Below are 27,608 nucleotides of genomic sequence, written 5' to 3'. Positions count from 1 at the left end.
TTATTTATTTATTTATTTATTTATTTATTTATTTCAAGTCAGTCAACTGGGGACCATGATAAGTTTCATTATACATTCTGACGTTTACTTGGTTTTCGACTGATCCAGTAGGTTTTCATGAGCTCGCTGTGTGAGCACGGCGGTCATCCGACCATTTTGCACTAGTTGTCTGTCCGGCTCTATGGCTAAATGGTTAGCGTGCTGGCCTTTGGTCAAAGGGGTCCCGGGTTCGATTCCCGGCAGGGTCGGGAATTTTAACCATAATTGGTTAATTTCGCTGGCATGGGGGCTGAGTGCATATGTCGTCTTCATCATTTCATCCTCATCACTACGCGCAGGTCGCCTAAGGCCGTCAAACCAAAAGACCTACATCTGGTGAGCCGAACTTGTCCTCGGACAATCCCGGCACTAAAAGACATACGCCATTTCATTTTTTTCACCAGTTGTCCCACTTCACATCCCGGAAAGTCCCAAACGACACGATGCTTGTTCTGAAAAGGTCTCGTTTGTGCGCGTCACCTGGTCGTAGGCCCCTTTCTTCGAGGTCTTTCTTGACGTTAACGTACCAGGGAATTGTTGTTTTTGGTTTTGAGTCAATATTCTTAAATATGCGGGTTTTTTTCATCGAGAGTCGTCCATCCGCCTTAGGTGACCGTAGAAGCGAGCTCTGCGTTTGCGCATTGTGTCTATCTTAGCTCTGGAACAGTACCCTTATTCTCCAGAAACAGTAACGGTATCCTGGGGCACTGAGTACCCCAGGACAGAAACACAACTCTGATCCATTACAATTATGTATTACTAATAACTGTAAATACACATGAGTAAAATAATCCCTGTATCACAGAATACTTTAACTATTGAGGCTATAGAATGCAAATAACTGTGCGAATATAATAGAAAACAAAAATATTAGCAATAGTTCAATGTCCTTGTAGACATTCTTTCTTTGATCATTATCACCGTTTTCTCTTCTTACATTCACGACAAAGCACCAAGCTATTATGTTTACGTACATACTTCTGCATTCTGAGCACACCACAGTGATCTTGGTGTCCTTGGATAGTGGGCAGATGGAGCATCTTCCGTACGATCGATTGGAGGTTGACGGCTGAGTAGGCATCTCCCAGTTGTTCCGCAATGGCCACGCGAATACTTCTGAGAAGGGTGGCGGTTTGAAGTCTGTGTATCATCCAAGGTTTCATCAGTTCTTCACCCAATGTGAAAAGAAAACCATCTCTATATTTTACTTCTTGATTTTGTGCAAAAACGTTCTCTTTGTAGATTATGTACCAATTCAAGCATGCAGCGTTTATCATCCCACAGAAAAGGCAAAGTGGCCACCGTCTTGTTTTCCTGCCACAGTTGTATGTTACACCCATCTGGTCAAATACATCAACGCCTCCCTTTGTACCATTATAGAAGTGAGTCATATCTGGGATGTTAGAGTTCATCATAGACTGGCCTTGGTGCATGTTAGAGAGGACAAGGACAATTTTTTCTTCCTGAATTTGAATCTCCTTATTGGTAAAATTTACAATGTGCTCAACCATACGTTCAGTTATAAACAGTTCAATTGCATCTATTTCGTTATTTAACCCTTTGGCGGATCCTTTCGAGTGAGGCCCGATTAGAACTAGGTTTCTCCGAGGTGTTCTTTCTGCTCTTGTAGGAGGCTTAGATGACCAGCGGTAATCATTCTTTCCTTCAAAGACACCTTTGTTGGTACAACTGTGCAATCGGACAGAACTTGTGACCTTTCCTCTCGCTGAATACTAGACACGCCTGCACGATTATTTGATGCATCGGTGGAAGTCCTAACCTGAGTAGTCCTTTGCTTAGAATTTTCAGTTCTTCTTTCCTTACTATGCACCACGATATCTTCTTCTTCGTTCGTTGACTCAGGCTTACATTCATCCTCTGATGGAACAGGAGTAAAAACATCTTCCTCAACGTGGTCTTCCTTGACATTGTCTATTTCACCTTCACTATCAGAACAGTCCTCAAAAAGATTTATACTTTCACACTCTGACCTGTCTAATTCGCGTAAAATGTGTTTGTCACTTTGAAGAGAATCCATTTTGTTAACATATATCACGAATGATAATTTTCAAGAATAATACTAGCGACAGAAGATGAAAAGTTACATTAACGGTACAGTGGGGCACTCAATGCCCCGGAGACACTGCTTTTCGTATAAATAGCTGTCCCTGATAAGAAGTACACACATTGACTGAAAGGCAGTCAAGGTCAAGTAAAAGTCAGAGGAGATGGCCGCTTATCAGGTATACCAACATAACGTAATCGAGGAACGAAAATTCTCTGGGGCATTGAGTGTCCCACTATACTGTTCCAGGGTTAGAGCAGATTTCTTGTTCGGATTTCCTGATGTACGGTACATCCGGTTTTGTAGCTTGGGCCAAGAATGTTGTGGAGAATCTTTCTCTCTTTTTGCTCTAACTTCGCGAGCACACATTCTGACGCGTTGGGAGATATCGGCTTGACGACAGTGTTATAATGATGAATTTTCGTTTTTATAGAAAAGCACCTTTTATTATATATGTTCTGGGTGGTTTGGAAAGCTATCTCTATTTTTTTTTCTCTGGTCGTTAAGGCATCTGTATCTAGTCCGTTTAATTGGATCCACTCACCAAGGTATTTAAACTTATGCACATGGTTTATTGTTCCATACTTGGTGTTTGGTTGGGTCGTGTTTCCTTTTATGTTTGGCATTACTTACGTCTTTTTGAAGGATATCTGCAAGCCTGTTTGTTCTGTTACCTCTTTCAGCACATTTCATTATTATTCTTATTAGTCCGGCTCCTTGGCCGAATGGACTTAGGTTCAGAGGGCCCGCATTTCCATTCCCAGCCGGGTCAAGGATTGTATTTGCGTATGGTTAATTCCTCTGTTTGGGGCTGAGTGTTTGTGTTCAGTTCAATACACTTCTCTTCATACACACACAACACAATGAACTGCCAACCACCACAGAAACACGTAATAAAGAAAACATCCCTCCACATAGTGTGGTGTCGGAATGGGTATCCAACCGTAAAACTGAGCCAGTTGCATATCAAATGCCGACGCCAATAAATTAGGATTAAGGACAGGAAGGTTATTTGCGAATGAGCCTATTAGGACTACGCAAAGTACTTAGAGACAGGCATTTGCCTTTCTTTGTGCGCACACCTCCTTCATTCGTTTGCTGTGTGCTTCTTTTCTCTCTTGAGACCATGCTGTTCCGGTCTTCTTCCTCTTGGTCAACTTGCCACTTATGAACTTTGGCTCTGAAGATAACCCGGCTTTGGATGTCTTCAGGTGTAATTCCTGCCAGTTTGAGATCTGTTTTAATTTCGCCAATCCATTTTATTGTGTTCGTTTTGGCTTTACTTCGGTTTTCATAAAATTCAACTATTTGCTTGGTAAGTCTATCTGGGTTCATCCTTTTTATATGTCCAAAGAATCTTAATCTGCGTTTTCTGATGTCGCTGTGAATGTTAGAAAATTGTTTGATTTCCTGTTTCCCTCTAAGGCGGTACTGTTCATCTACGAGTTTTGGGCCTAAAATTTTTCTAATGATCTTGCGTTCCTTTTTCTGAATATTTTCTAGATCAGTTTTTCTGTTCAAAGTGTCTCTGATCCATAGAGGCATTCTGGTTTTATTACTGTATTATAGTGTCTTAGTTTTGCATGCTTGGAAAGACACTTTTTGTTATAGATATTTTGGGTGAGTCTATATGCAGTTTCCATTATTATTATTATTATTATTATTATTATTATTATTATTATTATTATTATTATTATTATTATTATTATTATTGCCATTGATGCTTTCACAGTCCGTACTTATAGACATGATACTGTATCGGCTTTTTGGCTTATGCCGTGACAAGAAAATAAATTCTTCACGTTTCACAGAGAACTGTGCTCTGCGTCATCAGAAGAAAATCTCGACTGTCCACGAGAAAGACTTCTTAAACAATGACTTTTTGAAATTTAAACGTCCGGGGAGCCATTATTATTTCTTGAATCTCCATTCCGCATGCATTATTAATAATTATAGCCTAAATCTAGTCAAACTGAGACATAGAGACAATGTATAACTTAGATCTTATGGTGTGAAAATATTATCACTTCTTGTATAAACTGCAGAATTTTGTGGCAATTTCAGTTTTTAAGGAAATTTTGGGTTTTTGAAGGAGTTGTTTCTGGCTAGTTTCAACTGTCAAAAGTGTATGAGGTGCTGGAATATAAGACTGTGTCTTAAAATAAAGACGGCCCCGCGATGTAGGGGTAGCGTGCATGCTTCTTACCCGTAGGCTCCGGGTTCGATTCCCGTCCAGATCAGGGACTTCACCTGGTTCTGAGGGCTGGTCCGAAGTCCACTCATCCTATGTGATTACAAATGAGGAGCTATCTGACAGTGAGGTAGCGGCCCCGGTCTAGAAAGCCAAGAATAAAGACCAAGAGGAATCGTCGTGCTGATCATTCGATACCTAGTAATCTGCAGAATCCAAGGTCCTTTGGGGCTGTTGCGCCATGAGGTTTGGTTTTCTTGTTTTGTCTTAAATGAAATGAAATGGCGTATGACTTTTAGTGCCGGGAGATCGCAGAACGGGTTCGGCTCGCCAGGTGCAGATTTTTTGATTTGACGCCCGTAGACGACCTGCGCGTCGTGATGAGGATGAAATGATGATGAAGACAACACATACACCCAGCCCCCGAACCAGGGAAATTAACCACTGTTGGTTAAAATTCCCGACCCTGCCGGGAATCGAACCCGGCACCCCTGTGACCGAAGGCCTGCACGCTAACCATTTAGCCATGGAACCGGACGTTTTGTGTTAAGATAATGATACAGTGATTGATGATGGTGATGATGATGGAGATGATTGTTTAGAGGGGCCTAACATCTAGGTCATCGGTCCCACCAATGATTGAAGCAGACAGGAGGTCCAGAGCCTGCACTAGAACGTGACGGAAACTGGACGGGTTACACAATGACAGACACGACACTACTTGCCAACATACCAGCGCCACTACGTAGAAATATTTTACAGCAGGAAACACAATAATTGCAGAAGTCACGTGAAAGGCCGGTGCTCACATGCTGCTTTGAACAACAGTAGTCCATGTGTAGTGCAGCAGTCAGCAGTCTGTTACACCGTAACAATGTAAGTACTGAAACATTATAGCCGAATATGCTTTACGCTACACTTTAAAGAGAATTAGCACTAATTACTAAGGTGTGCGTAGGTCAACTACCATTACTTTTTTTCAATGTCGTTTACGTTCCACCGACAGATATAGGTCTAATGACGACGAGGGGATAGGAAAGGGCTAAGAGTGGGAAGAAACAGCCCCAGCATTTTTCTGGTGAACAAAATAGGAAATCACGGAAAACCATCTTCAGGACGGCTAAGGGTGGAGTTCGAACCCACTATTTCTCGAATGCAATCTGATAGCTACGTGTCTCAAACCGTGCGGCCACTTGCTCGGTACTTTCTTAAAATACTTAAGGTAGTAAGGTGTGTTCTGTACCAATTGTTTAGGAGATAGGTTTGCCCACTATAGCTGCTAACGAAAGTGATACCGGATTTCTGTCCCGAGGATGTGTCGGCCGAATAATAAACTTAATTCTGCCAGGTTATGCAAGAGAAGGTAGCAATACGGATGAGTTTGCATTTCAAACACGAGTTTCTAAAGGTCTTCACTCCAGTGATATTTTAATAAACATAATTCAGTTACACCGTTGATGATAACCTCCCGTATTATCTGTTCTATCGAAAAGAGTAATATAGCTTTTTAGTTCATTCCGTTAACCCACCTTGATTGAAATGCACCAAGAGTTCCACGGCAATTGGACTAAAAATCCAATTTTTCGTAAATAGCTCCGTTATTTACCGTCGGACACAAAATAACGGAAAAAACATATTCTTAAACTTTCATTATATAGGCCTACAGTATTCTGATATACCTAATTAAACGAATCTCTATTGGGGATAAACTTATTTTTATAAAAGGTAACTCCTAGTGTTAACTTGACGTCATATGCATCTGATAGCACAATCCTGAATGAGTAGATTACAAATTGCACCCGCTTATGGGCTATGTCCGCTGGGACTTAGACTGCAAAACAGTTAATGATATTCATCCTCCTATCGAAATGATGCACAAGGGAACAACGTTTTAGAAATTGATGCCCATTAATGCAGGTAGATTTCTATTAAGACTAGTTGTGTATATTTTATGGGAGTGCAAAATCACGGTTTCGGTTTGGTATAAACCCCCAGTTTATTTAGCGATTCAGAAATAATATTGTCCCTAAAACCTACCCAATTGCAGATGAATTCTAAATATCAAGTTTGGTAGAAATATATCCAGTAGTCTTCAAGTTATAAGAACTCAAAGAGAGAAACAAACAAACCAACAAACACCAAAACTAAAAAAATAAATTTTAAAATACATAGGGACATTACTACACCTGAAACGAATAACTGCAGAAAAAAATCGCCGAAACAATCAATGTAGAAACATACAGTCGTTACGATTTTATTTATATAAATTTATTTATTGACTATTGTTGACTGCTGATTAAACAAAATTTTAATCTGTTTAATTTGTTCAAGAAGAGGAAAAATATCCTGTCCAAACTTTTAAAAACGCAAATAAAAGTGGGAGAAAAGGTGCTGAAGCATGAAATAGAAGCGAAAAGGTGGCAGAATATAGTCGTCCCACAAAAAAGGCGCAACAAATTGCGTTTATTTGGCTTCATTTCATGTCCCCAAATACATACTGTTTTTGACCTACCTGTATAAAAATAACTATATTTTTGGAAAGATGCTGCACCTTAAAGTCCTTTCACTAGCAATAACATACCAGTAATACAAACTGCTGAGTTGAACACCACAGGTTTCTCTTCTGGTATAGTCTACCGTATGCGGAAAATCAGTGTGTTCAAAATGCACACCATCACGTGCCCCACATTGGTCATAACGGTTCTCAAGATTATTGAATATGTTTATGAGCAAAGGTCGCTGTAAGGGCACAAAAATGACGTTATCTTCTCTCGACACAGGCGTCATAAAGTTAAACAAGAGCTAGCGTCTCAAAATACACGTTCACTACAGGGCGATCCATTTAAAACGGGTGGATTAAAAAATAACATACGTTTGTTCAAACCAGAGGCGTACGCAGAGGGGGGATTGCAGGAATACCCCCGCCCCTCAAAAAAATTGAAGTTTAGAACTTGTATTAATTGTGGCAATCACGTAAATGAAGATTTTTAGGTAGCTCATTGTATCGTATCGTATCGTATCGTGTTTTTACACTCCAGGGTCGGTTTTTCCCTCGGACTCAGCGAGGGATCCCACCTCTACCGCCTCAGGGCAGTGTCCTGGAGCTTCAAACTCTGGGTCGAGGGATACAACTGGGGAGGACGATCAGTACCTCGCCCAGGCGGCCTCACCTGCTATGCTGAACAGGGGCCTTGTGGGGGGATAGGGAGATTGGAAGGGATAGACAAGGAAGTGGGAAGAAGCGTCCGTGGCCTTAAGTTAGGTACCATCCCGGCATTTGCCTGGAGGAGAAGTTGGAAACCACGGAAAACCACTTCCAGGATGGCTGAGGTGGGAATCGAACCCACCTCTACTCAGTTGACCTCCCGAGGCTAAGTGGACATCGTTCCAGCCCTCGTACCACTTTTAACATTTCGTGCCAGAGCCGGGAATCGAACCCTGGCCTCTGGGGGTGGCAGCTAATCACGCTAACCACTACACCACAGAGGCGGACTAGCTCATTGTTTTTTTAACTACCGGTACGTATTTGCCAACTATGTGTTGATGCTTCCATTGATATACTGTATATACATACTGTGTATAAGCTTTTCTTTTACCGGGCGAGTTGGCCGTGCGGTTAGGGGCGCGCAGCTGTGAGCTCACATCCGGGAAATAGTGGGTTCGAATCCTACTTCGGCAGCCCTGAAGATGGATTTCCGTGGTTTCCCATTTTCACACCATGCAAATGCTGGGGCTGTACCTTAATCAAGGCCACGGCTGCTTCCTTCCCATTCCTAGGCCTTTCCTGTCCCATCGTCGTCATAAGACCTATCTGTGTCCGTGCGACGTAAAGCAGGTAGCAAAGAGCAAAAAAAAAAAAAAAGAACTTTTCTTCTAAAAGCAATCATCCTGAACCAATGGACTTAATAGCCTATTTTGCGACAGAGATATTTTCCCAACAAGACATAGAATACTGAAACCCTCTGCTGTCTTACTAGTAACCACTGCCAACCAGAACGCTCATTTTCATCCCTGAAATATTTAGAAAGCTATTTGCAGAATATGACTGCACAGGAAAGATTGAAAGTGTTAGCTCTTTTGTATTTACACAATGAAGAACATGTGACCGTAGAACATGTAATGAGCGGGCCACAAATCCCAGGGGACGTCTGCTGTTGTAATCAACATGTCCGGCTCCATTGCTAAATGGTTAACGTGCTGGCCTTTGGTCACAAGGGTCCCGGGTTCGATTCCCGGCAGGATCGGGAATTTAAACCATAACTGGTTAATTTTGCTGGCACGGGTGCTGAGTGCATGTGTCGTTTTGATCATTTCACCCTCATCACGACGCGTAGGTCGCCTACGGGAGTCAAATCAAAAGACCTGCACCTGGCGAACTGACACTCCTGGCACTAAAAGCCATACGCCTTTTCATTTATCATCAACATGAATACAAATGTATCAATTAAATAATTTTGAAAGTTTTAATGCAGTGTTTATAATTTCTCAATATGCACTCAACATTAGAATTCCTCGAATTTTAATATTTAATACCCCACCCGAAAATAATTTCTGCGTACGCCCCTAGTTCAAACTCGTCGGATTATTGTGATTTTTGTTTCAAACGGACCGGGGTGAGTGGCTTAGACGGTTGAGGCGCTGGCTTTCTGACCCCAACTTGGCAGGTTCGATCTTGGCTCAGTCCGGTGGTACTTGAAGGTGCTCAAATACGTCAGGCTCGTGTCGGTAAATTTACTGGCACGTAAAAGAACTCCTGCGGGACTAAATTCAGGCACCTCGGCATCTCCGAAAACCTTCAAAGTAGTTAGCACGACGTAAAGCCAGTAACATTATTATTATTATTATTATTATTATTATTATTATTATTATTATTATTATTATTATTATTATTATTATTATTATTATTATTTTGTTTCAAACAGTATAGGAATATCTCAGAGAGCCAGAGGTTGGGAAAACATCCAGACTTAGTTTCAGTTTTGGTCGGGTGTTAATGTGTGGATGCCCACCTTGTCGTCTCGCACGGGTCCAATTGAAAACTTCACTCGAAGTCACTTGGATTCAAACCCAGGGCACTCGAGTTGGGTGCCGAATTGCTCGACCACTGCACCTATATGGTCCTGTGGGTAGGGTACGTAGAATATATCCGCGGTATCCCTTGCCTGTGATGAAAGGCTACTGAAATGTGTACCTCATGGTGCTCTCAAACTGGGAGCTGAGTCCGGCACGGACCCCTGCAATATTAGGTTTGTGAGGCTCCTTCGTGACCCTTCCCTTTTCTTTTGGCGATACCTTTATTCCTCCATTGTCCCTCTGGTTAGTGTTAAGGAATGATTATTGCCCAGCTGTACTTCCTATCTAAACAATAATCACTACCACAACTGCGTCAATATAATCTGATCAAATGGAAATCTAGTTGTACCCGATTTTACAAATAATAGTTTCAGTTCTTCCATACATATCCATATGATTTCTTCTTATTCATGGCCTTAATCCCAGCACTTAATAACGATTTGGTCGAATGTTACGGCCGGATGCCCTGCGTGACGACAACTCTAGGTGAAGAGATGTATTTACTAGTGTGTGTCTGTGGTGATTAGTAATATGGTGTGTTTTGTACATACGACGAGAAGTGGATTGAAACAAACACCCAGTTCCAACCAAAGAAATTAACCATACGTAGTTAAAATCCTCGGCCTTCCTGCGAATCGAACCAGGGCCCTCTGAGCCGAAGTACACTGCCCATTCAGCCAAGGAGCCGGACATATCTATCCATATAACTATTCGTGTTGTATGTACAGTATGTCCAACCCTTGCCTCATTCTTCTGCGGTGTAAGGTATGAACTGAGATGAACCTCCGCAGCGAGTTTCTACGACTGGATGACCTTCCCGACGTCAACCTCTTCAGAGGAGTTAATGAGATGAAATGAATGACTTGTTATTTGATAGTAGGGAGGGAGAGGGTGAAGCTCGGTGCTGGCTCCTGTCGAATAACACCAAGGGGTCTGCTCAAGGCTTAACGTTTCCACCGACGGAAGAATCACCATGTGGAGATGGAGGCACTTCTGCCTATGTGGGGCTTGCCCTTTCTCCATCTATCACACCGCTCCACCGCTAGACTGTACGCGCACACTTTAAGGGAAATAAATAAATAAATAAATAAATAAATAAATAAATTAATAAATAAATAAATAAATAAATAAATAAATAATAACAGCGTCATATGACTTCACTCCATATTATGAACAATGCGGAGAGGTTTGGAATTGAATCCAGGCTTTTGGCACGCAATCTACGAATTAGAAATTGCGTACTGTACCCGCCCCCCACCCAAAAGGGCTCCGGCAAGATATCTACAGGGCGTTAACGGGTGGAAAATATAATCGAATAGGCGCTTATCTAACATTACCTTAATGGCATACAGGGTAGGAGAAACGGGGCATACTTAACTACAATGAGAGCACATTCAAATTAAAGTTTAAATTAATACAACCGGTTTATTAAACCTTGATGACGATGGGAATGACGCATCTATATTCACAAATGAATTACATTAATTATTAACAATTGGTGTGGATTATTTATTGGGTCCGACTCGTTGGCTGAACGGTCAGCGTACTGGCCTTCGGTTCAGAGGGTCCCGGGTTCGATTCCCGGCCGGGTCGGGGATTTTAATCGTCTCTGATTAATTCTTCTAGCCCGGGGACTGGGTGTTTGTGTTTGTCCCAACACTTTCCTCTTCATATTCACACAACACACTACACTACCAACCACCACAGAAACACGCAATAGTGATTACATCCCTTCATATAGGGTTGGCGTCAGGAAGGGCATCCGGCCGTAAAACAGGGCCAAATCCACATGTGCGACACAGTTCGCACCCGCGACCCCACAGGTGTGGGATAAGTGGTAGAAAAAGAAGAAGAAGAGGAGGTGTGGATTATTTATTGACTTGTAGTCGTGTGTGATAGATCCGAGTATTGTTTATCGCAAAGCGATTTGCCATGACGTGACGTGAACGGAAACATTTACCATAAACACTGAAGCTATATCACATCATTAACAAATGAAATTAACATTCATGCAACAAGTCTGAGCGATCCCTATTCTAAAAGCACACAATTATTTCCCAACGAAATACCATGAAAGAAATTATACAAATGTGGAACAAACACCCCGGTTTGAACCGACCCTTACTGGAATACAATTCGCCGCGCAGATGGGGTAGAACCATGCCGACGCTAATTATAGTCACAACATGTCACATAAAACAACATAAAGAATCACACATTATATACAATGAACTCGTGAGGCACCCCATTCTTCATTTAGCATTGTGGAATACCAATACCTGCGTAGGAAACTGAACTGACGACCCCTGGGATGAAAATATGGCACTGAAATCCCTAGCTAAATTATACTCAAATGAGTAACAATAGTAATCTAACAAATACTAGTACCAATCACCGTGTCATTTGTCAGCGAATACTTCATTCTGGCGTGTTGAATATTTCCCAATATTAGCCGATTCATACAGGCCTTCTCTTCTTAGCTAAAAGCCCCCTCCTATAGAGGCAGGACATACACACACAAAACACGTCTGATTGCAAGGTCAAGCGTTTCCATCCCTACCACGAGCGGTCAATAGCCTTGCCCTCCACAGGCATAACAAGCCATTTCTTTAAACAAAACTACCTCGTCCCGAGGTACGTTCACAATAAACTGAGGTCTATTCCTCATTAAGCAAATTGCATCGGCTTCCAATAAATCACCTCGATTCAACACATATATTTCTCATGACCAAACCACGACTTCAAATATCACACCTATCTTACAACACGACACCGGTTTTTATAATACCAATATTTTCATGATTACTATCATCACGATTTTTATTATTATTATTGTTGATTTCATCTTTACACTGTCTTCTTATGTGATTTACCTGGTAATTAGATCATACCGAATCATCACACGGAAACTTCCTCGTAATTGCAATGTAATTAAATAACCCAACGGCAATTAATTCATAATTAAACACTACTTAATTTATGATTAACACGTAATTAATTTCTAATTAAATCATCATACGATAATCAATTAAATATTCACACGGTAATTAGCTCAATCAAATATTCACACGGTAATTAACTCACTTAAATATTCACACGGTAATTAACTCAATTAAATATTCACACGGTAATTAACTAAATTAAATATTCACACGGTAATTAATTCATAATAAAATTGTAAGTAAAATTATGATAAACCTGATCAAATAATCCAGCTTAAATTGTAACAATCCCTAGCTAAATATTTCAAAGGAGGCATGGGGTATCAGTTCCGTATACATCTCTCGTGACTCTGGGACCTCACGTAGCATACTTATATTACTTACCAGTTATGCGTTTATCAATACTGGATCAACTACAACCTAGCTTGAATTACCCTGAATTTACTAAAATACTGGTCTCCTGACGCATTAACAGACCACAAGTCTCCCAAAATAAAGTAAATAAGTAAATCTTCTACCGTATGAAAACCTACTAGACTCTGGTTTCCCTTATTTACAATTAAATCACTCAGACCTGTTATTAATTAAATACAATAAGAAATAGAAACTACGTGCCTCATTTTGGCACTTCTACATTTAAATAAAGTTATATCCCTAACATGATAGCGTCAGCTTATGATAAATAATTCCCGTCCCCTCTAATCATGCCATTTTAAAAAATACTCATCTCCTTCACTTGACGACACCTTGGTCAGCTCGGGAGACCCATTTCAGGTTTTACTGCTGACCCAATGGCACCAAGGCGTTCACTGGTAGTTAAATTCCTCCTTCAAGCTGGAAGTCCATAGTTCCTGGTCGATGAAGCAGCTGGCAGTAATCATATGCACACAACACGTCACTATTTACTTTCAAAATCTGATTAATTGCGTTCAGCATGAACGTCCGGCCACGATTTCGGATATTACTTCGTAATCCGCGGTTCATTATCGGATTCCGTGTACCTCTCAGCCATTCTATCTTTGTTATTACCCGACACAGTCGTGCTGTAGTAATAATAATAACAATATTACGATTCGCGCTGAGTGTTCGCGACACGTCACAGTTTTGTAAAAAAAGTTTAATCACTGGCGTCATGTATATCAAATCTATGCAATATTTATATGAATTACACTATTTCACTTGAAATTTAAGTTTAAAGTCACTTAAACAAAGGATCATTGGGAGCTAAGCTAAACATAGCTCCGCCCTTGGTAAGCTGAGAGTCGCGAATGACGCGCTTCGCCCTTGGCAGTGCTTTTTACAAGGAAGCAATTTCTCCCACTCCAAATCTGCATATAGCCTATCCACGGCCCACTAGAGGTCAAATAGTACGACCATTCTTCGTAAGATCTCCTGTAATTAATTAAAATCTTTCGTGCTTCCCCTTCCACACTAGGGTGAACTCCCGCTTCAAGGAGGCGTGATGACAATAACCAGATGGCGACTGGTACTTTTCCACGCTGAAATAACACAGTCTTCTTTCTCCATCCGAAAGTTATCAAGTAAGAGGACATTAGACACTCTAAATAAATGTCCCAATTATAGTCATCTCTTTTAAATCGGAAGACGACTCCAGAATTCGGATTTCATTAATTTTTACATCGTAGATAATTAAGTTGGCTAGTCTTAATTAAAGATGGCTCCCATATTCCGTTTCGAAAAAGTATGCTTCCCCTCATTCACTTAGTCGCGAGGAAGGTATGTCTTCTCTCGAGTTACGTCATGGTGAACCACCGATTGCAGCCCACCCGAGTCTAGATGGGCTTGACTTCTGCTGCGGGCTCCTGCTACACAAAGGAAGATATTGTGCAATAGATCGCAAATAATGAAATCCTGTAGAATAAATTTAAAAGACTCATTTTACCTGTCTTAATGATATGGGTATTAATTAGTTTCGGTTTTATTCTCTCAAAAATCATTGCGTATGTAATTTCAAAGACCAGTATTAACCAAAGGTCCTTGGATCATGCCCCTGTCGAGTGCAGTACCACCACTTCTCCTACCCTGCCGGCCAACATTCTGATGGTGAACATTTTTTCGACCAACGGGGCTCGAACCGGCTAACCACGGTATCAAACCATATAGACTCGACGCCTTAACGATCATGGCCACCAGGTGGGTGACAACTATTCTTGTATTTTCCGGAATTCAAAATCAAATCGCGCCAGCTTTGTGGTGCAGGAGTAGTCCTGGTTCAATTCGGGAGGCCCCAGATTCGATTCCTGGTCAGTCCAAGGATTTTTATTTTAAACCGAAGGCTGAAGCGGGGTTCAATCAGTTTCATGAAAACAAATGGGGAACTGTTGATTTGAGACGTAGCGGACCCCGTCGTGAAAGCTAAGTGATACGGCATCTGCAGGCCGTACGCTGGATAGCAGTTGTCTTGGCAGGACAAAACCCTTCGTGGCTTGTTGCACTACGGGTTTGTATTGTATGTTGTAACCATATTGGAGAAGGTCAGTATCAAACTACATGTCAAGGTTGGATCGGGAGTAGAAATATAGAGGACAACAAAGATGGCGCATTCGATGTTCCATTAGGAGAATATGGCGTGCAGTAGACCGCATATACTATTTGTACTTAGTGTTCACAGCAAATAACATCTCTGAAGAGAGTTCGATCCTCGCGTGATGAAAGAACAAAGACGAGGAAGGTTTGGACGACTATTTGGATAACACACGTGAATATGCGATTTCATCTCCTCATCACCAGACGAGAGTAGCATGTGCTCACAGATCCAGGCATTAACATATCAAAAGGAATTGGCATGGTTCTCAATACAACAACTGTGAGTCGAAATTTCCAAATGATCAACGACTGAAGCATGGAAGGAAAGATTGTGAAATCTTAGTGCTGCTGATATAGTGTTATGAAACCCTCTGCAGTTCATGTATAGTGAGCTGTAAATAAATAAATAAATAAATAAATAAATAAATAAATAAATAAATAAATAAATAAATAAATAAATAAATAAATAAATAAATAAATAAATAAATAAATAAATAAATAAATAAATAAATAAATAAATAAATAAATAAATAAATAAATAAATAAATAAATAAATAAATAAATAAATAAATAAATAAATAAATAAATAAATAAATAAATAAATAAATAAATAAATAAATAAATAAATAAATAAATAAATAAATAAATAAATAAATAAATAAATAAATAAATAAATAAATAAATAAATAAATAAATAAATAAATAAATAAATAAATAAATAAATAAATAAATAAATAAATAAATAAATAAATAAATAAATAAATAAATAAATAAATAAATAAATAAATAAATAAATAAATAAATAAATAAATAAATAAATAAATAAATAAATAAATAAATAAATAAATAAATAAATAAATAAATAAATAAATAAATAAATAAATAAATAAATAAATAAATAAATAAATAAATAAATAAATAAATAAATAAATAAATAAATAAATAAATAAATAAATAAATAAATAAATAAATAAATAAATAAATAAATAAATAAATAAATAAATAAATAAATAAATAAATAAATAAATAAATAAATAAATAAATAAATAAATAAATAAATAAATAAATAAATAAATAAATAAATAAATAAATAAATAAATAAATAAATAAATAAATAAATAAATAAATAAATAAATAAATAAATAAATAAATAAATAAATAAATAAATAAATAAATAAATAAATAAATAAATAAATAAATAAATAAATAAATAAATAAATAAATAAATAAATAAATAAATAAATAAATAAATAAATAAATAAATAAATAAATAAATAAATAAATAAATAAATAAATAAATAAATAAATAAATAAATAAATAAATAAATAAATAAATAAATAAATAAATAAATAAATAAATAAATAAATAAATAAATAAATAAATAAATAAATAAATAAATAAATAAATAAATAAATAAATAAATAAATAAATAAATAAATAAATAAATAAATAAATAAATAAATAAATAAATAAATAAATAAATAAATAAATAAATAAATAAATAAATAAATAAATAAATAAATAAATAAATAAATAAATAAATAAATAAATAAATAAATAAATAAATAAATAAATAAATAAATAAATAAATAAATAAATAAATAAATAAATAAATAAATAAATAAATAAATAAATAAATAAATAAATAAATAAATAAATAAATAAATAAATAAATAAATAAATAAATAAATAAATAAATAAATAAATAAATAAATAAATAAATAAATAAATAAATAAATAAATAAATAAATAAATAAATAAATAAATAAATAAATAAATAAATAAATAAATAAATAAATAAATAAATAAATAAATAAATAAATAAATAAATAAATAAATAAATAAATAAATAAATAAATAAATAAATAAATAAATAAATAAATAAATAAATAAATAAATAAATAAATAAATAAATAAATAAATAAAATACATACATACATACATACATACATACATGAATGAATGAATGAATGAATGAATGAATGAATGAATAAATAAATAAATAAATTAATAAAGTTTTGAAGACAAATCACTAAAACGGAGGCCCTAACAGGCCATTTCCGCAGAGGAGAGAAGAATGAGAAGCGAAAGGATGAAGAGGTTTTGGGAAGAAAACAGCAGAAAGGCCAAGAAACCTAAGTTCTATGGGGTTCATAGTCGGCCAAATTTGGAAAAACAAAACAAAAAGAACACGTTTATTTAGATATTTATTGTACACATTATTTCTTTTTACCCCACGTACAGTGCATCGCTCTTAGTTCATATTAATTGCATACCACTGCATTCTTCTTCGTGGCATTTTCCTATTTTATTGGGGTTGCACTAGGTGTAGATTAAGTCCAATCATACAACCAGACGTCCTTTCTGACGCCAACCCTATTAGGAAAGATGTATTTACTATTGCGTGTTTCTGTGATAGTTCATAGTTGGTCGTGTTGTATGTAAATTAACAATTTATATTAAGACGATCACAAACGTCCAGCCCCGGAACTACAGGAATGAAACGTGGGTAAAATCTCCGACCAGGTAGGGAATCAGACTCAGGATCCACTGAACTGAAGGCCAGTACGCTGACCACCCACCCAAGGAGCTAGACAGTAGTATTACATTAACTCCAGTAATATAATTATCATAATAATATACAGTACTATACTAATAATTCAACAAGTAAGAATGATAATAATTAATGTTATATGCTTTACGTCCCACTGACTACTGTTATGGTTTTCGGAGACAGCGAGGTGCCGGAATTTAGTCCCGTAGGAGTTCTTTTACGTGCCAGTAAATCTACCGACACGAGGCTGTCGTATTTGAGCACCTTAAAATACCACCGGACTGAGCCACGATCGAACCTGCCAAGTTGGCGTCAGAAGGCCAGCACCTCAACTGTCTGAGCCACTCAGCCAGACAAGTATGAATGCCAACAATTTGCTTAACGTCGCATCGACACAGATAAATATTATGCCGACGATTGGATAGGAAAGGCCTGGGAGTGAGTAGCAAGCGGTGGTCCTTAATTAAGGTACAGTCCCAGCATTTGCCTGGTGTGGAAATGGGGAAACCGCGGAAAGCAATCTTCAGGGCTGCCGACAGTGGGGTTCGAACCCACTATCTCCCGGATGCAAGCTCACAGCTGCGCGCATCTAACCGCACAGCCAACTCACCCGGTCAAGTAAGAATGAAAAATACGTTTTGGTGTGTTAAAGGAGAGCGATGAACTAACGGTATAATAGTAAACTCGTGTCCTCATCCCGAGGTGATGCAGCTCTTTTGAGGCACACCTGGAGGTGAGCTGCATGTACCATTTCAACCACATACCAGCCCTCCTGCCATTCTTAAATTTCTGGCAGTATCGGGAATCGAACCCGGGCCACTGAGGACGGCAGCTAATCACACTAACCGTTACGCTACAAAGGCGTACGAAATAACGGTAAAACATTTAGAACATTACGCTTGATGCACATTCTAAAAAAAAACTCCTTGTTAATCTACATTCAGAGTGGATTTTGAGTGGACTTAGTTCGCCAATTACAGCCTTCATGAAATCATAAAATTATTTCATCGATCACACATGTAGCAAGTGACAATATATTCATTGTTTCATAAGATTAATGTTGAAAACATAGAGATAAAATAAACTGAAAAATGCAATATTATGACCGGTGAAGGTGTACCTGTCGGCCTCTGTGGTGTAGTCGTTAGAGTGATTAGCTGCCACCCCCGGAGGCCCAGGTTCGATTCTCGGCTCTGCCACGAATTTTGAAAAGTGGTACGAGGGCTGGAACGAGGTCCACTCAGCCTCGGGAGGTCAACTGAGTAGATTCGATTCGATTCCCACCTCAGCCCTCCTGGAAGTGGTTTTCCGTGATTTCCTACTTCTCCTCCAGCCAGGCTGAGTGGCTCAGACGGTTAAGGCGCTGGCCTTCTAACCCCAACTTGGCAGTTCGATCCTGGCTCAGTCCGGTGGTATTTGAAGGTGCTCAAATACGACAGCCTCGTGTTGGTAGATTTACGGGCACGTAAAAGAACTCCTGCGGGACTAAATTCCGGCACCTCGGCGTCTCCGAAGACCGCAAAAGTAGTTAGTGGGATGTAAATCAATTATTATTATTATTATTATTATTATTATTATTATTATTATTATTATTATTATTATTATTATTATTATTATTATTATTATTATTATACTTCTTCTCCAGGCAAATGCCCGGATGGTACCTAACTTAAGGCCACGGTCACTTCCTTCTCTCTTCCTTGTCTATCCCTTTCAATCCCCCCCCCCCGCAAGGCCCCTGTTCAGCATAGCAGGTGAGGCCACCTGGGCGAGGTACTGGTCATCCTCCCCAGTTGTATATCACGACCCAGAGTCTGAAGCTCTACGACACTGCCCTTAAGGCGGTAGAGGTGGGATCCCTCGCTGAGTCCGAGGGAAAAACCGACCCTTGGGAGTAAACAGATAAAGAAGAAGAAGGTGTACCTTCGCCCTTAAACGTGCAATCGTCTGATATCAATAAGCATTCCATTCTCCATGGGTACTTTGAAATCTTTGATGGAGAGCGCTGAGAGGCGGAGAGAGTGACGTGGTTAGTTAAGTTAGTAGTTAGTTATCTCGGCTGCTGACGTTCGCCCGAATGGCCGAGAAGTTTTAAAATAGATATGTTTGGTGGTTGACAGCACGAAAAACTGTAAAATTAATGATAACACTTCAATAATGCGAAATTTGGTTGAAATAGCAAGAAACATTCAGGAATGACTGGAATTGTTTATTTAGCGTATGACTTACATTAAGCACAAAACAATGGGGAATAAACGGAGATAAGAAAAACACGTTCATCAGCAGTCCTTATAAATTACAGTCCAGGTTCTTGAGCCATTCAACTACATCAGGTGTCGCATGAACAAAATCTTGTCTCTCACCTGGGTAACACCTGATAGGGCACTCAAAGGCGATGTGGTGGATTGTCTGAGTGTCATTCCCACATTCGGAGGCAGCTGATGGTTTCCAACCCTACTTATATGCCAAGTCAGCACAGCGTCCTGTTTACTCGGGCCCATAACTGACGGGGTAGCTGGAATCGTTGCCATTGTGGAGGTGCCTCGGTGGACCATTCTTCATTCCATTTATGTTGTAGCTTGAAGTTTACCAAGTGAATGGCTTTACGTCCCACTAACTAATTTTACGGTTTTCGGAGACGCAGAAGTGCCGGAATTTAGTCCTGCAGGAGTTATTTTACGTGCCAATAAATCTACCGACACGAAAATGACGTTTTTGAGCACCTTCAAATACCACCGGACTGAGCCAGAATCAAACCTACCAAGTTGGGGTCAGAAGGCCAGCGCCTCAACCGTCTGAGCAACTCAGCCTGGCTTTACTACTATCGGATTCTTTTTATTATCGACATTCGAGTTTAGACTTTAATTACAAACGAACCGATATGCCTATTGCAAAGTGAGTTTTTCTTGTTTAATTCCTCATTAGGATGTATAAGACGCATTGTTTTTGAACTTCATTCATTCTTTTTTATTTGCGGTTTTAATAAATATTGTCCGGGTTTTTTGCTTCTTCTCTAGGAAGCGCTCACTTAGGGACATATACGGAGAAAACTACTTGTCTAATAGTAATGAAATTTTTATATGTTATAACCACATCTATTAGTAGTGTAATACTCAAGTTACAACATTTTTCAACCAGTCCGAAGAAAGTTCTTATAACTTTCCTAAAACAACTCTCTCTCAGCTCAGGATAAACATATAATACAACAAGAAACTTGGGCATGTTCTGAAGAACTCATTCATTGTTATCAGCAACTACAACCAATGTAACCATATAGTGCAGTAATGAATTTATGATGAGTCATATTGAAAGGATGTTTTGTGTGCGCCGGGCCGTGCGATTAACAGCAGACGGGGTGGAAAAATCGGGCATAGTGTTGCCGCGTTCAGAAATAATCACGCGAGCAACGAACACAGATTTTCGTTTACTTTCAAGATTTAATTTTATTTCTTCTTATAAATTCCACTTTCCATCACCTTTTCTCACAAGAGCTTTGGACCCTCAATGGCAGGTTTAAAAATGGTTGGCTTTCTAATTTAGAAATATTACACTGTACAATTTTTTCAAGGGTTATTTACATTATGATTGTCCGGCTCTTTGGCTAAATGGTTAGCGTGCTGGCCTTTGGACACAGGAGTCCCGGGTTCGATTCCTGGAAGGGTCGGAAATTTTAACCATCATTGGTTAATTTCGCTGGCACCGGGGCTGGGTGTATGTGATGTCTTCATCATCATTTCATCCTCATCACGATGCGCAAGTCACCTACGGGTGTCAAATCGAAAGACCTGCAACATCTTCTCGGACACACCCGACACTAAAAGCAAACGCGATTTCATTACATTATTAATTACGTATATTTCTTCTTCTTCTTAATCTGTTTTCGCTCCAGGGTTGGCTTTTCCCTCGGACTCAGCGAGGGATCCCACCTCTACCGCCTCAAGGGCAGTGTCCTGGAGCGTGAGACATTGGGTCGGGGGATACAACTGGGGAGGGTGGCTAGTACCTCGTCCAGGCGGCCTCACCTGCTATGCTGAACAGGGGTCTTGCGGGGGAATGGAAAGATTGGAAGGGATAGCCAAGGAAAAGGGAAGGAAGCGGCTGTGGCTTTAAGTTAGGTACCATCCCAGCATTTGCCTTGAGGAGAAGTGGGGAAACCACGGAAAACCATTTCCAGGGTGGCTGAGGTGGGAATCGAACCCACATCTACTCAGTTAAGCTCCCGAGGCTGAGTAGACCCATTCCAGCCCTCGTACCACTTTTCAAATTTCGTGGCAGAGCCGGGAATCGAACCCGCGCCCCCGGGGGTGGCAGCTAATCACACTAACCACTACACCACAGAGGCGGACTACGTATATTTACAATATTTAATTCTGTCAATTTTCTTCGCCTGAAAAATCATTGTGTTCCGATGAATCGGTGCTGCTGTCATTCATGCTGATTATGACTGGCTCGAAGTAAGGGGCATTTTCAGACAGTCCATCTTTCTCCCTGTAGTGGTCTTCAATTTTCTTAGCTTGTTTAATACATTGCTTCAAGAGTAAGTGAATCAGTCCTGCTGACATTGGTGGGTTTCTTGAAGCTATTAGGTGATGTAATATCATATGACCTGAAATATCAGCATTAATTTGGTAACTGTGGGTTGGACACAAATTTTTGATATTCTCGAATTAAGCTGTTTTGTCTCCGAAGATGTGAAGGAGCATTATTACAGAGAGTTGGTAACCATTAAACTGGGGTGGACTTAATCGTCCCAGATATTAGCCTCATAGTCTGAACGTCAATCTTCTTAATATGGCACCTGTTGAGCCAAGCTGACGCACAATATTCCGCCACGGAGTATGTGGCCAAGTGCAGTCGTGCGCCCCATGCAGTGGCCGTCATTTTACACAGAATGTTGCTGGGCTGAGTGGCTCAGACGGTTGAGGCGCTGGCCTTCTGACTCCAACTTGGCAGGTTCTATCCTGGCTCAATCCGGTGGTATTTGAAGGTACTCAAATACGTCAGCGTCGTGTCGCTAGATTTACTGGCACGTAAAAGAACTCTCGCGGCACTAAGTTACGGCACCTCGGCGTTTCCGAAAACCGTAAAAGTAGTCAGTGGGACGTAAAGCCATCATTATTATTATTATTATTATTATTATTATTATTATTATTATTATTATTACCTAGCTAGATAGCTGCAGTCGCTTAAGTGCGATCAGTATCCATTATTCGGGAGATAGTGGGTTCGAACCCCACTGTCGGCAGCCCTAAAGATGGTTCCGTGGTTTCCCATTTTCACACCAGGCAAATGCTGGGGCTGTACCCTACTTAAGACCATGGCCGCTTCTTTCCCACTCCTAACTCCTCCCGGTCACATCTGTGTGACGTAAAGCAAATTATATATATATTATTAACACAGGATGTTGTTTCTAGCTCCTAGTTTAGCTGAAGTCAGAAAAAGGTGTTGATGGTAGGTCAAGGATCTGTTCAGTGTCACACCCATATATTTAGGGTGTTTATTGTGGTGAAGCTGTACGCCATTAAAGGCAACAGACAGTTCCGTGCTACTTGTTACTCAGATGGAAGCAACTTACTTCATTTTGTCATATTAGGGCAGAGTCTCCAATTTTTTGATGTAGTCAGCCATTATGGCCAGATCAGTCGTCAAAGTTTCCTCAGTCACAGTGAAGGATCGATTTTGTGTGGTCATGGTCCAATCGTCAGCATACCCAAATTTCCTGCTGGAGGAAATAACGCGGCGAGGGGGTATAAAAGTGTGATCATTTGCAATTTACAACAATGATATTTTCCAAAACGACGCATACAATAAAGATAATTTGGATCATAATATTTTTATTGAAATCCTGAATATACTTCTAGTTCATGGTGGACTAAAACTATAATTTTAAAGATGAACCAATGAGTAATAGCAATTCTTATTTTCTTCCAGATTTCCATTTCATGGAGCTGCGGCCAGAATACAGCGCTGTGCCGTCCTGGCTCGACACAGATTTCTTCGAGACAACTCTGAGGAACGCTTACCACGAGAAACCAGATCTCCGAGTTATCAAAGTGTTTGTCCGTCCCATCACAGCCAAGGGTGACAACTTGGGAAGTGCCCTCTATCGAGCTGTTATAGACTGCGAGATTGAGAGCAATTCACTGAAATACCACCTCATTGTGAAAAGCTTTCCAACTGGAGATCTCTTCAGACAGTTAGTGGTCGAAATGGGAGTTTTTCGAAGAGAATTTCATATTTACAAGTTCACATTACCTGCTATGCATGCTTTGCTGAATAAAGTTCCAGATTTGAAAGAATCAACATTTTCGGCTAGAAATTTCCCTACGAGTCGAACAGATACGTTGGTGCTAGAAGACCTAAACGCAGATGGATACCAGTTGGCAGAAAGAAGTCACCAGCTTGATTTACAGCACTGTGTGGCAGCTCTGAGAACGTTAGCGAACTTTCATGCCTTGTCCATTATTCTCTCCATCAACGTACCTCGTAGTATGGAAACGTTCAGAGAAAGCTTCTATATAGAAGAGAGGCGTGAGATGATCGCTGAATTTCTGGAACCTAACCTCTTGTCTTTGGCTGATTTAGTGGAAGGATGGACAGGTTTCGAGAGGTTTGGTGATAAGTTACGGATGGTTGCTTCTCAAGCTGTGGACTGTATAATAAACGTTGCAAAAGCCAAAAGAGGATCGATAGCCGTTCTAAACCATGGCGATTTTTGGGTTAACAATATCTTATTCAAGTATAATGACTACCACGCAGTTACTGATGTAAAGATTGTAGACTTTCAAAGCTGTCGTTATGCATCTCCGGCATTAGACTTGCAATATTTCATCTATACTAGTCCAGATGAAAGTGTGAGGACAGATCACCTCGACTTACTGTTGAGGGAATACCATGCTTCACTTGGGAGCACTCTCGGTGTGCTGGGGTATGGCGACTATCTCTTTTCTATGGACCAACTGAGACAGGAAATGAAGGACAAGGCTATTTATGGACTCGTAAGTGCTTGCACTGACCTAGGTACCGTTCTAGGGCAACAAGACTGCGGTGAAAACAGTATCTTCCAGCGAACTTTCCAGCACCTCCTACTCCACTTTGAGATGAATGGTATCTTATAGAACAACATGTGTATGCGATCTTCTTCGTGCACAGAAAATAAGGCAAACTGTTCACAAGTATACGGGATGTCTAACCGAGGTGGTAAGGCGTGCTCGGTTCACGAACGAGGGCGAGGTCTCAATTCCCAGATAGAAAATCGAAAAATTTAGAAACGAGATTTCTACTCTTGGAGAGGCATATGGCACTAAGGTTCACTCAGCCCACATTTAAAAAAACGAGTACCAGCTTACTTCCCAATGATTAAGGGAACGTGGAATTGTGACAGACTCAAAAATGTCAATTTTCGCTTTTAAGCATAAAAAATGGCTAATCTTTCCTGAAGAATTAGCTGTATCAATTATTGTGCTGAAGTTATATTTGAGGCGATACAATTAGGTTTCAACATAACTCTGCGCGCTGAATATCATTAGATGCCAGCTGTCAATCAAACATTCTTTTGAATTCTCCGTAATTCATACTTTTATAAAACTTGTGTACCTTTTACTCAGAAATTATCACATCAATGTATTTGAAACTTGTTAGTCTCTTAGACGCTATGTAGATCTGCTTATGGAAGTAAATTTAATCAGATATTTTGATTATTTCATGGAGGCCTGCTTGAAGAGCACTGAAAAGTTTACAGAAAATTTCAGTTTTCAACAAGGAAATAAAATAATAATTTTTCAACTCCTGTAAGCAATAGGACAATAATTTACTTCAGCAACTCAAAGAAGGTTCAAATATTAGGCATGCAAAGTTTGTTGGGTCTGATTTGAGTATTTTCTCAGAAAAGGGTACATCAGTTGAGGAAATTTTTAACAATATTTTAAAAATATTATTTTTATAATGTTTTTTTGACACAAAATATTAAGCATAGAAGCTTCATATTGTATCCAAATAATTATGAATATATTTTAAATATATCAACAGAATATTCAAGGAAGTGCCTAGTTTAGTTTCTGAGATATGTAACTAAACATCGGAAGTTACATTTTTCTGTGGTTTCACACTTCCCGGTTCCCTTAAGGAACCCGGGCATAGAGCTCTATGTTAGTGCTCAAGTTAAGAATAGTGAAAGCCTTTTCTCTTCACTCATCCAAGGGCTTCATGGAGATGATTTTACTTGGATTGTACACATAGTTAACAAAGCTATGTATAAATTATGTGCACATTTTTATGAACAGTACGACCAAGTTTTTAATATATAAGGGGCGATCAAAAAGTTTCCGTTCGACGGCGGTACAGTCCGGAATCGGGATGCCAAGCAGCCAAAATCACCGTGAGCTTTGAGGCATTCATCCCACCGACACACCAGGTTGAAGATCCTCGTCTAGTAAAACACCGAGTCCTGCTGCGTGAAGAAGTCCGTAACCGCCTGCTGCACATACTTGTCCAACAGGAAGCGTCGACCCTTCAATGGTTTTTTGAGGGGACCGAAAGCGTGATATTCGCATAGGGAGAGGTCAGGACTATAGGGCGGCTGTTCGAGTGTTCCCCACTTGAGTTGACGTACCTTGTGCGTGACAACCTTTGCAGTATGGGATATGAGGCTGACATCCCAGCCCAGATAGACCGGCGTCTTGTGACTAAATGCGACCCGCACGGAACTTGGTGCACCATTTCACGACGGTGGTTTTCGACAGACATGCTGCTCCATACACACGCTTGATTCTCCGATGGATGTTCACCGGTAGTTGTCCTGCTGGCAAGAGCAGAATAAAATCACTTTGGTCCTGTTTGGACGCATTTGGTAATAACGTCGCAATAGTTCACGTGGTCGCATTTAACACAAGCACCTCGGCATGACACGACTGCCACACTAATCCCTTTGCCCACATGGCCGTGCTTTTATACCCGCATCGGAGTCGCGCTACGTTGTATATCCGCGGCAGCAGCGCCCTCAAACGGAAACTTCTTGATCACGCCTTACAGTATATAAGGTAGTAAGGAATTAATAAAATACATCCTAATGGAGCTGAAAAAGTGTCAGTATACAGTATTTGAAAGGAACTATATGCCATCTGTTAGAACATTGCCATCTGAAACAAACTGTTACAATATGTGACTTTCTGACATACTTAATTTTTCCTTATCAAATAAACTCTGTTTTATTTACAGTGATTCTTGAATTAAAAGCAGCTGTTCTGTACATTTTGGTGTCGACGGACACAGTAAATATATTTCCTAGTTCCTTCCATATATAATATACGGTAGAACATGGTTATAAAGATGTCTAAGGAACCTGGTAAACTGTGTCCTTATAAACCGAAGGTCGTTGTAACCGAGATTTATCGCATCAGTCCAGTGAGATGAAAAATGATACAGAGCTAAACTTAATTAGGCGTACTTTAGATTTACATTTTCACTTTTAAGCCTGAAATTAAAGTACAAATTTGAAGTACGTACAACATAAAATACAGTATAAAATTCCATGGAAGAGGCGTAGGGGTGGCGGGAGTGGGCGAGGGATAGAGGGAGCTTGCCTGGAGCGATTTCCGATGGTCAGTGGCAGAAGGGGACATTAAGGAATTTTTATGGGTGCCAACCCCCAAACCTTGACTAATGAATGTTCAAGTGACAAAACAGATATAACACGGGTTGTTAGAAAAACCTAATCCAATCTGAGGTTTAAAATGACATTATATACAAGGCAGACGCAAACATGTTTGGTGTAATAAGTAAGGTTGAAAAATATTTTCCTTAAGACGATACCAAAGAATAACTAACGCTATAGACGAGGTGTCACTGAATCCGATATCGCAGTAAGAAAAATTCCATCTTATTACTATATATATTTTACTTGCGTACTACCCTTTTTGATGAGCGACACATCCGTGATCCAGGTCCGCGTCATCAAACGAGTTCCGAAGAACATTTTGCTGCCTCTTTCCTTTATACGCTCGTGTAATCATACGGTTGTTACCCAGAAATCTAAACGAAATACAATTGACTCCTCATTCTTATTTGTCTAAAGTACAATCTATTGTACCCGCACACAGTATAGAAACACGACGAACTACAAGCAGCTATAAACTCCTCAGTGACATTAAAATATTACAACTCTCAGGTCACTCCGTCAAAGTGGAGTAGACAGGCTG

The 27,608-nt window shown here is 39.3% G+C and overlaps 1 protein-coding gene across 1 annotated transcript; it reads left to right on the top strand.

Moving 5' to 3' along the window:
- The first annotated feature begins 5,107 nt into the window (after nt 1-5,107).
- LOC136874550 (uncharacterized) lies at nt 5,108-24,570 on the top strand. Its single transcript, XM_067148188.2, has 2 exons — nt 5,108-5,171; nt 23,344-24,570. Exon 2 carries the CDS (start codon nt 23,355-23,357, stop codon nt 24,528-24,530), a length of 1,176 nt encoding a protein of 391 aa, XP_067004289.2. The 5' UTR covers nt 5,108-5,171; nt 23,344-23,354; the 3' UTR covers nt 24,531-24,570.
- Nucleotides 24,571-27,608: the final 3,038 nt, after the last annotated feature.

The sequence above is a fragment of the Anabrus simplex genome, chromosome 1 (assembly GCF_040414725.1).
Source record: "Anabrus simplex isolate iqAnaSimp1 chromosome 1, ASM4041472v1, whole genome shotgun sequence".
NCBI lineage: Eukaryota > Metazoa > Arthropoda > Insecta > Orthoptera > Tettigoniidae > Anabrus > Anabrus simplex.
Note: the sequence above shows the minus strand (reverse complement) of the source record. Positions and strands in the feature narration are given on the sequence as shown.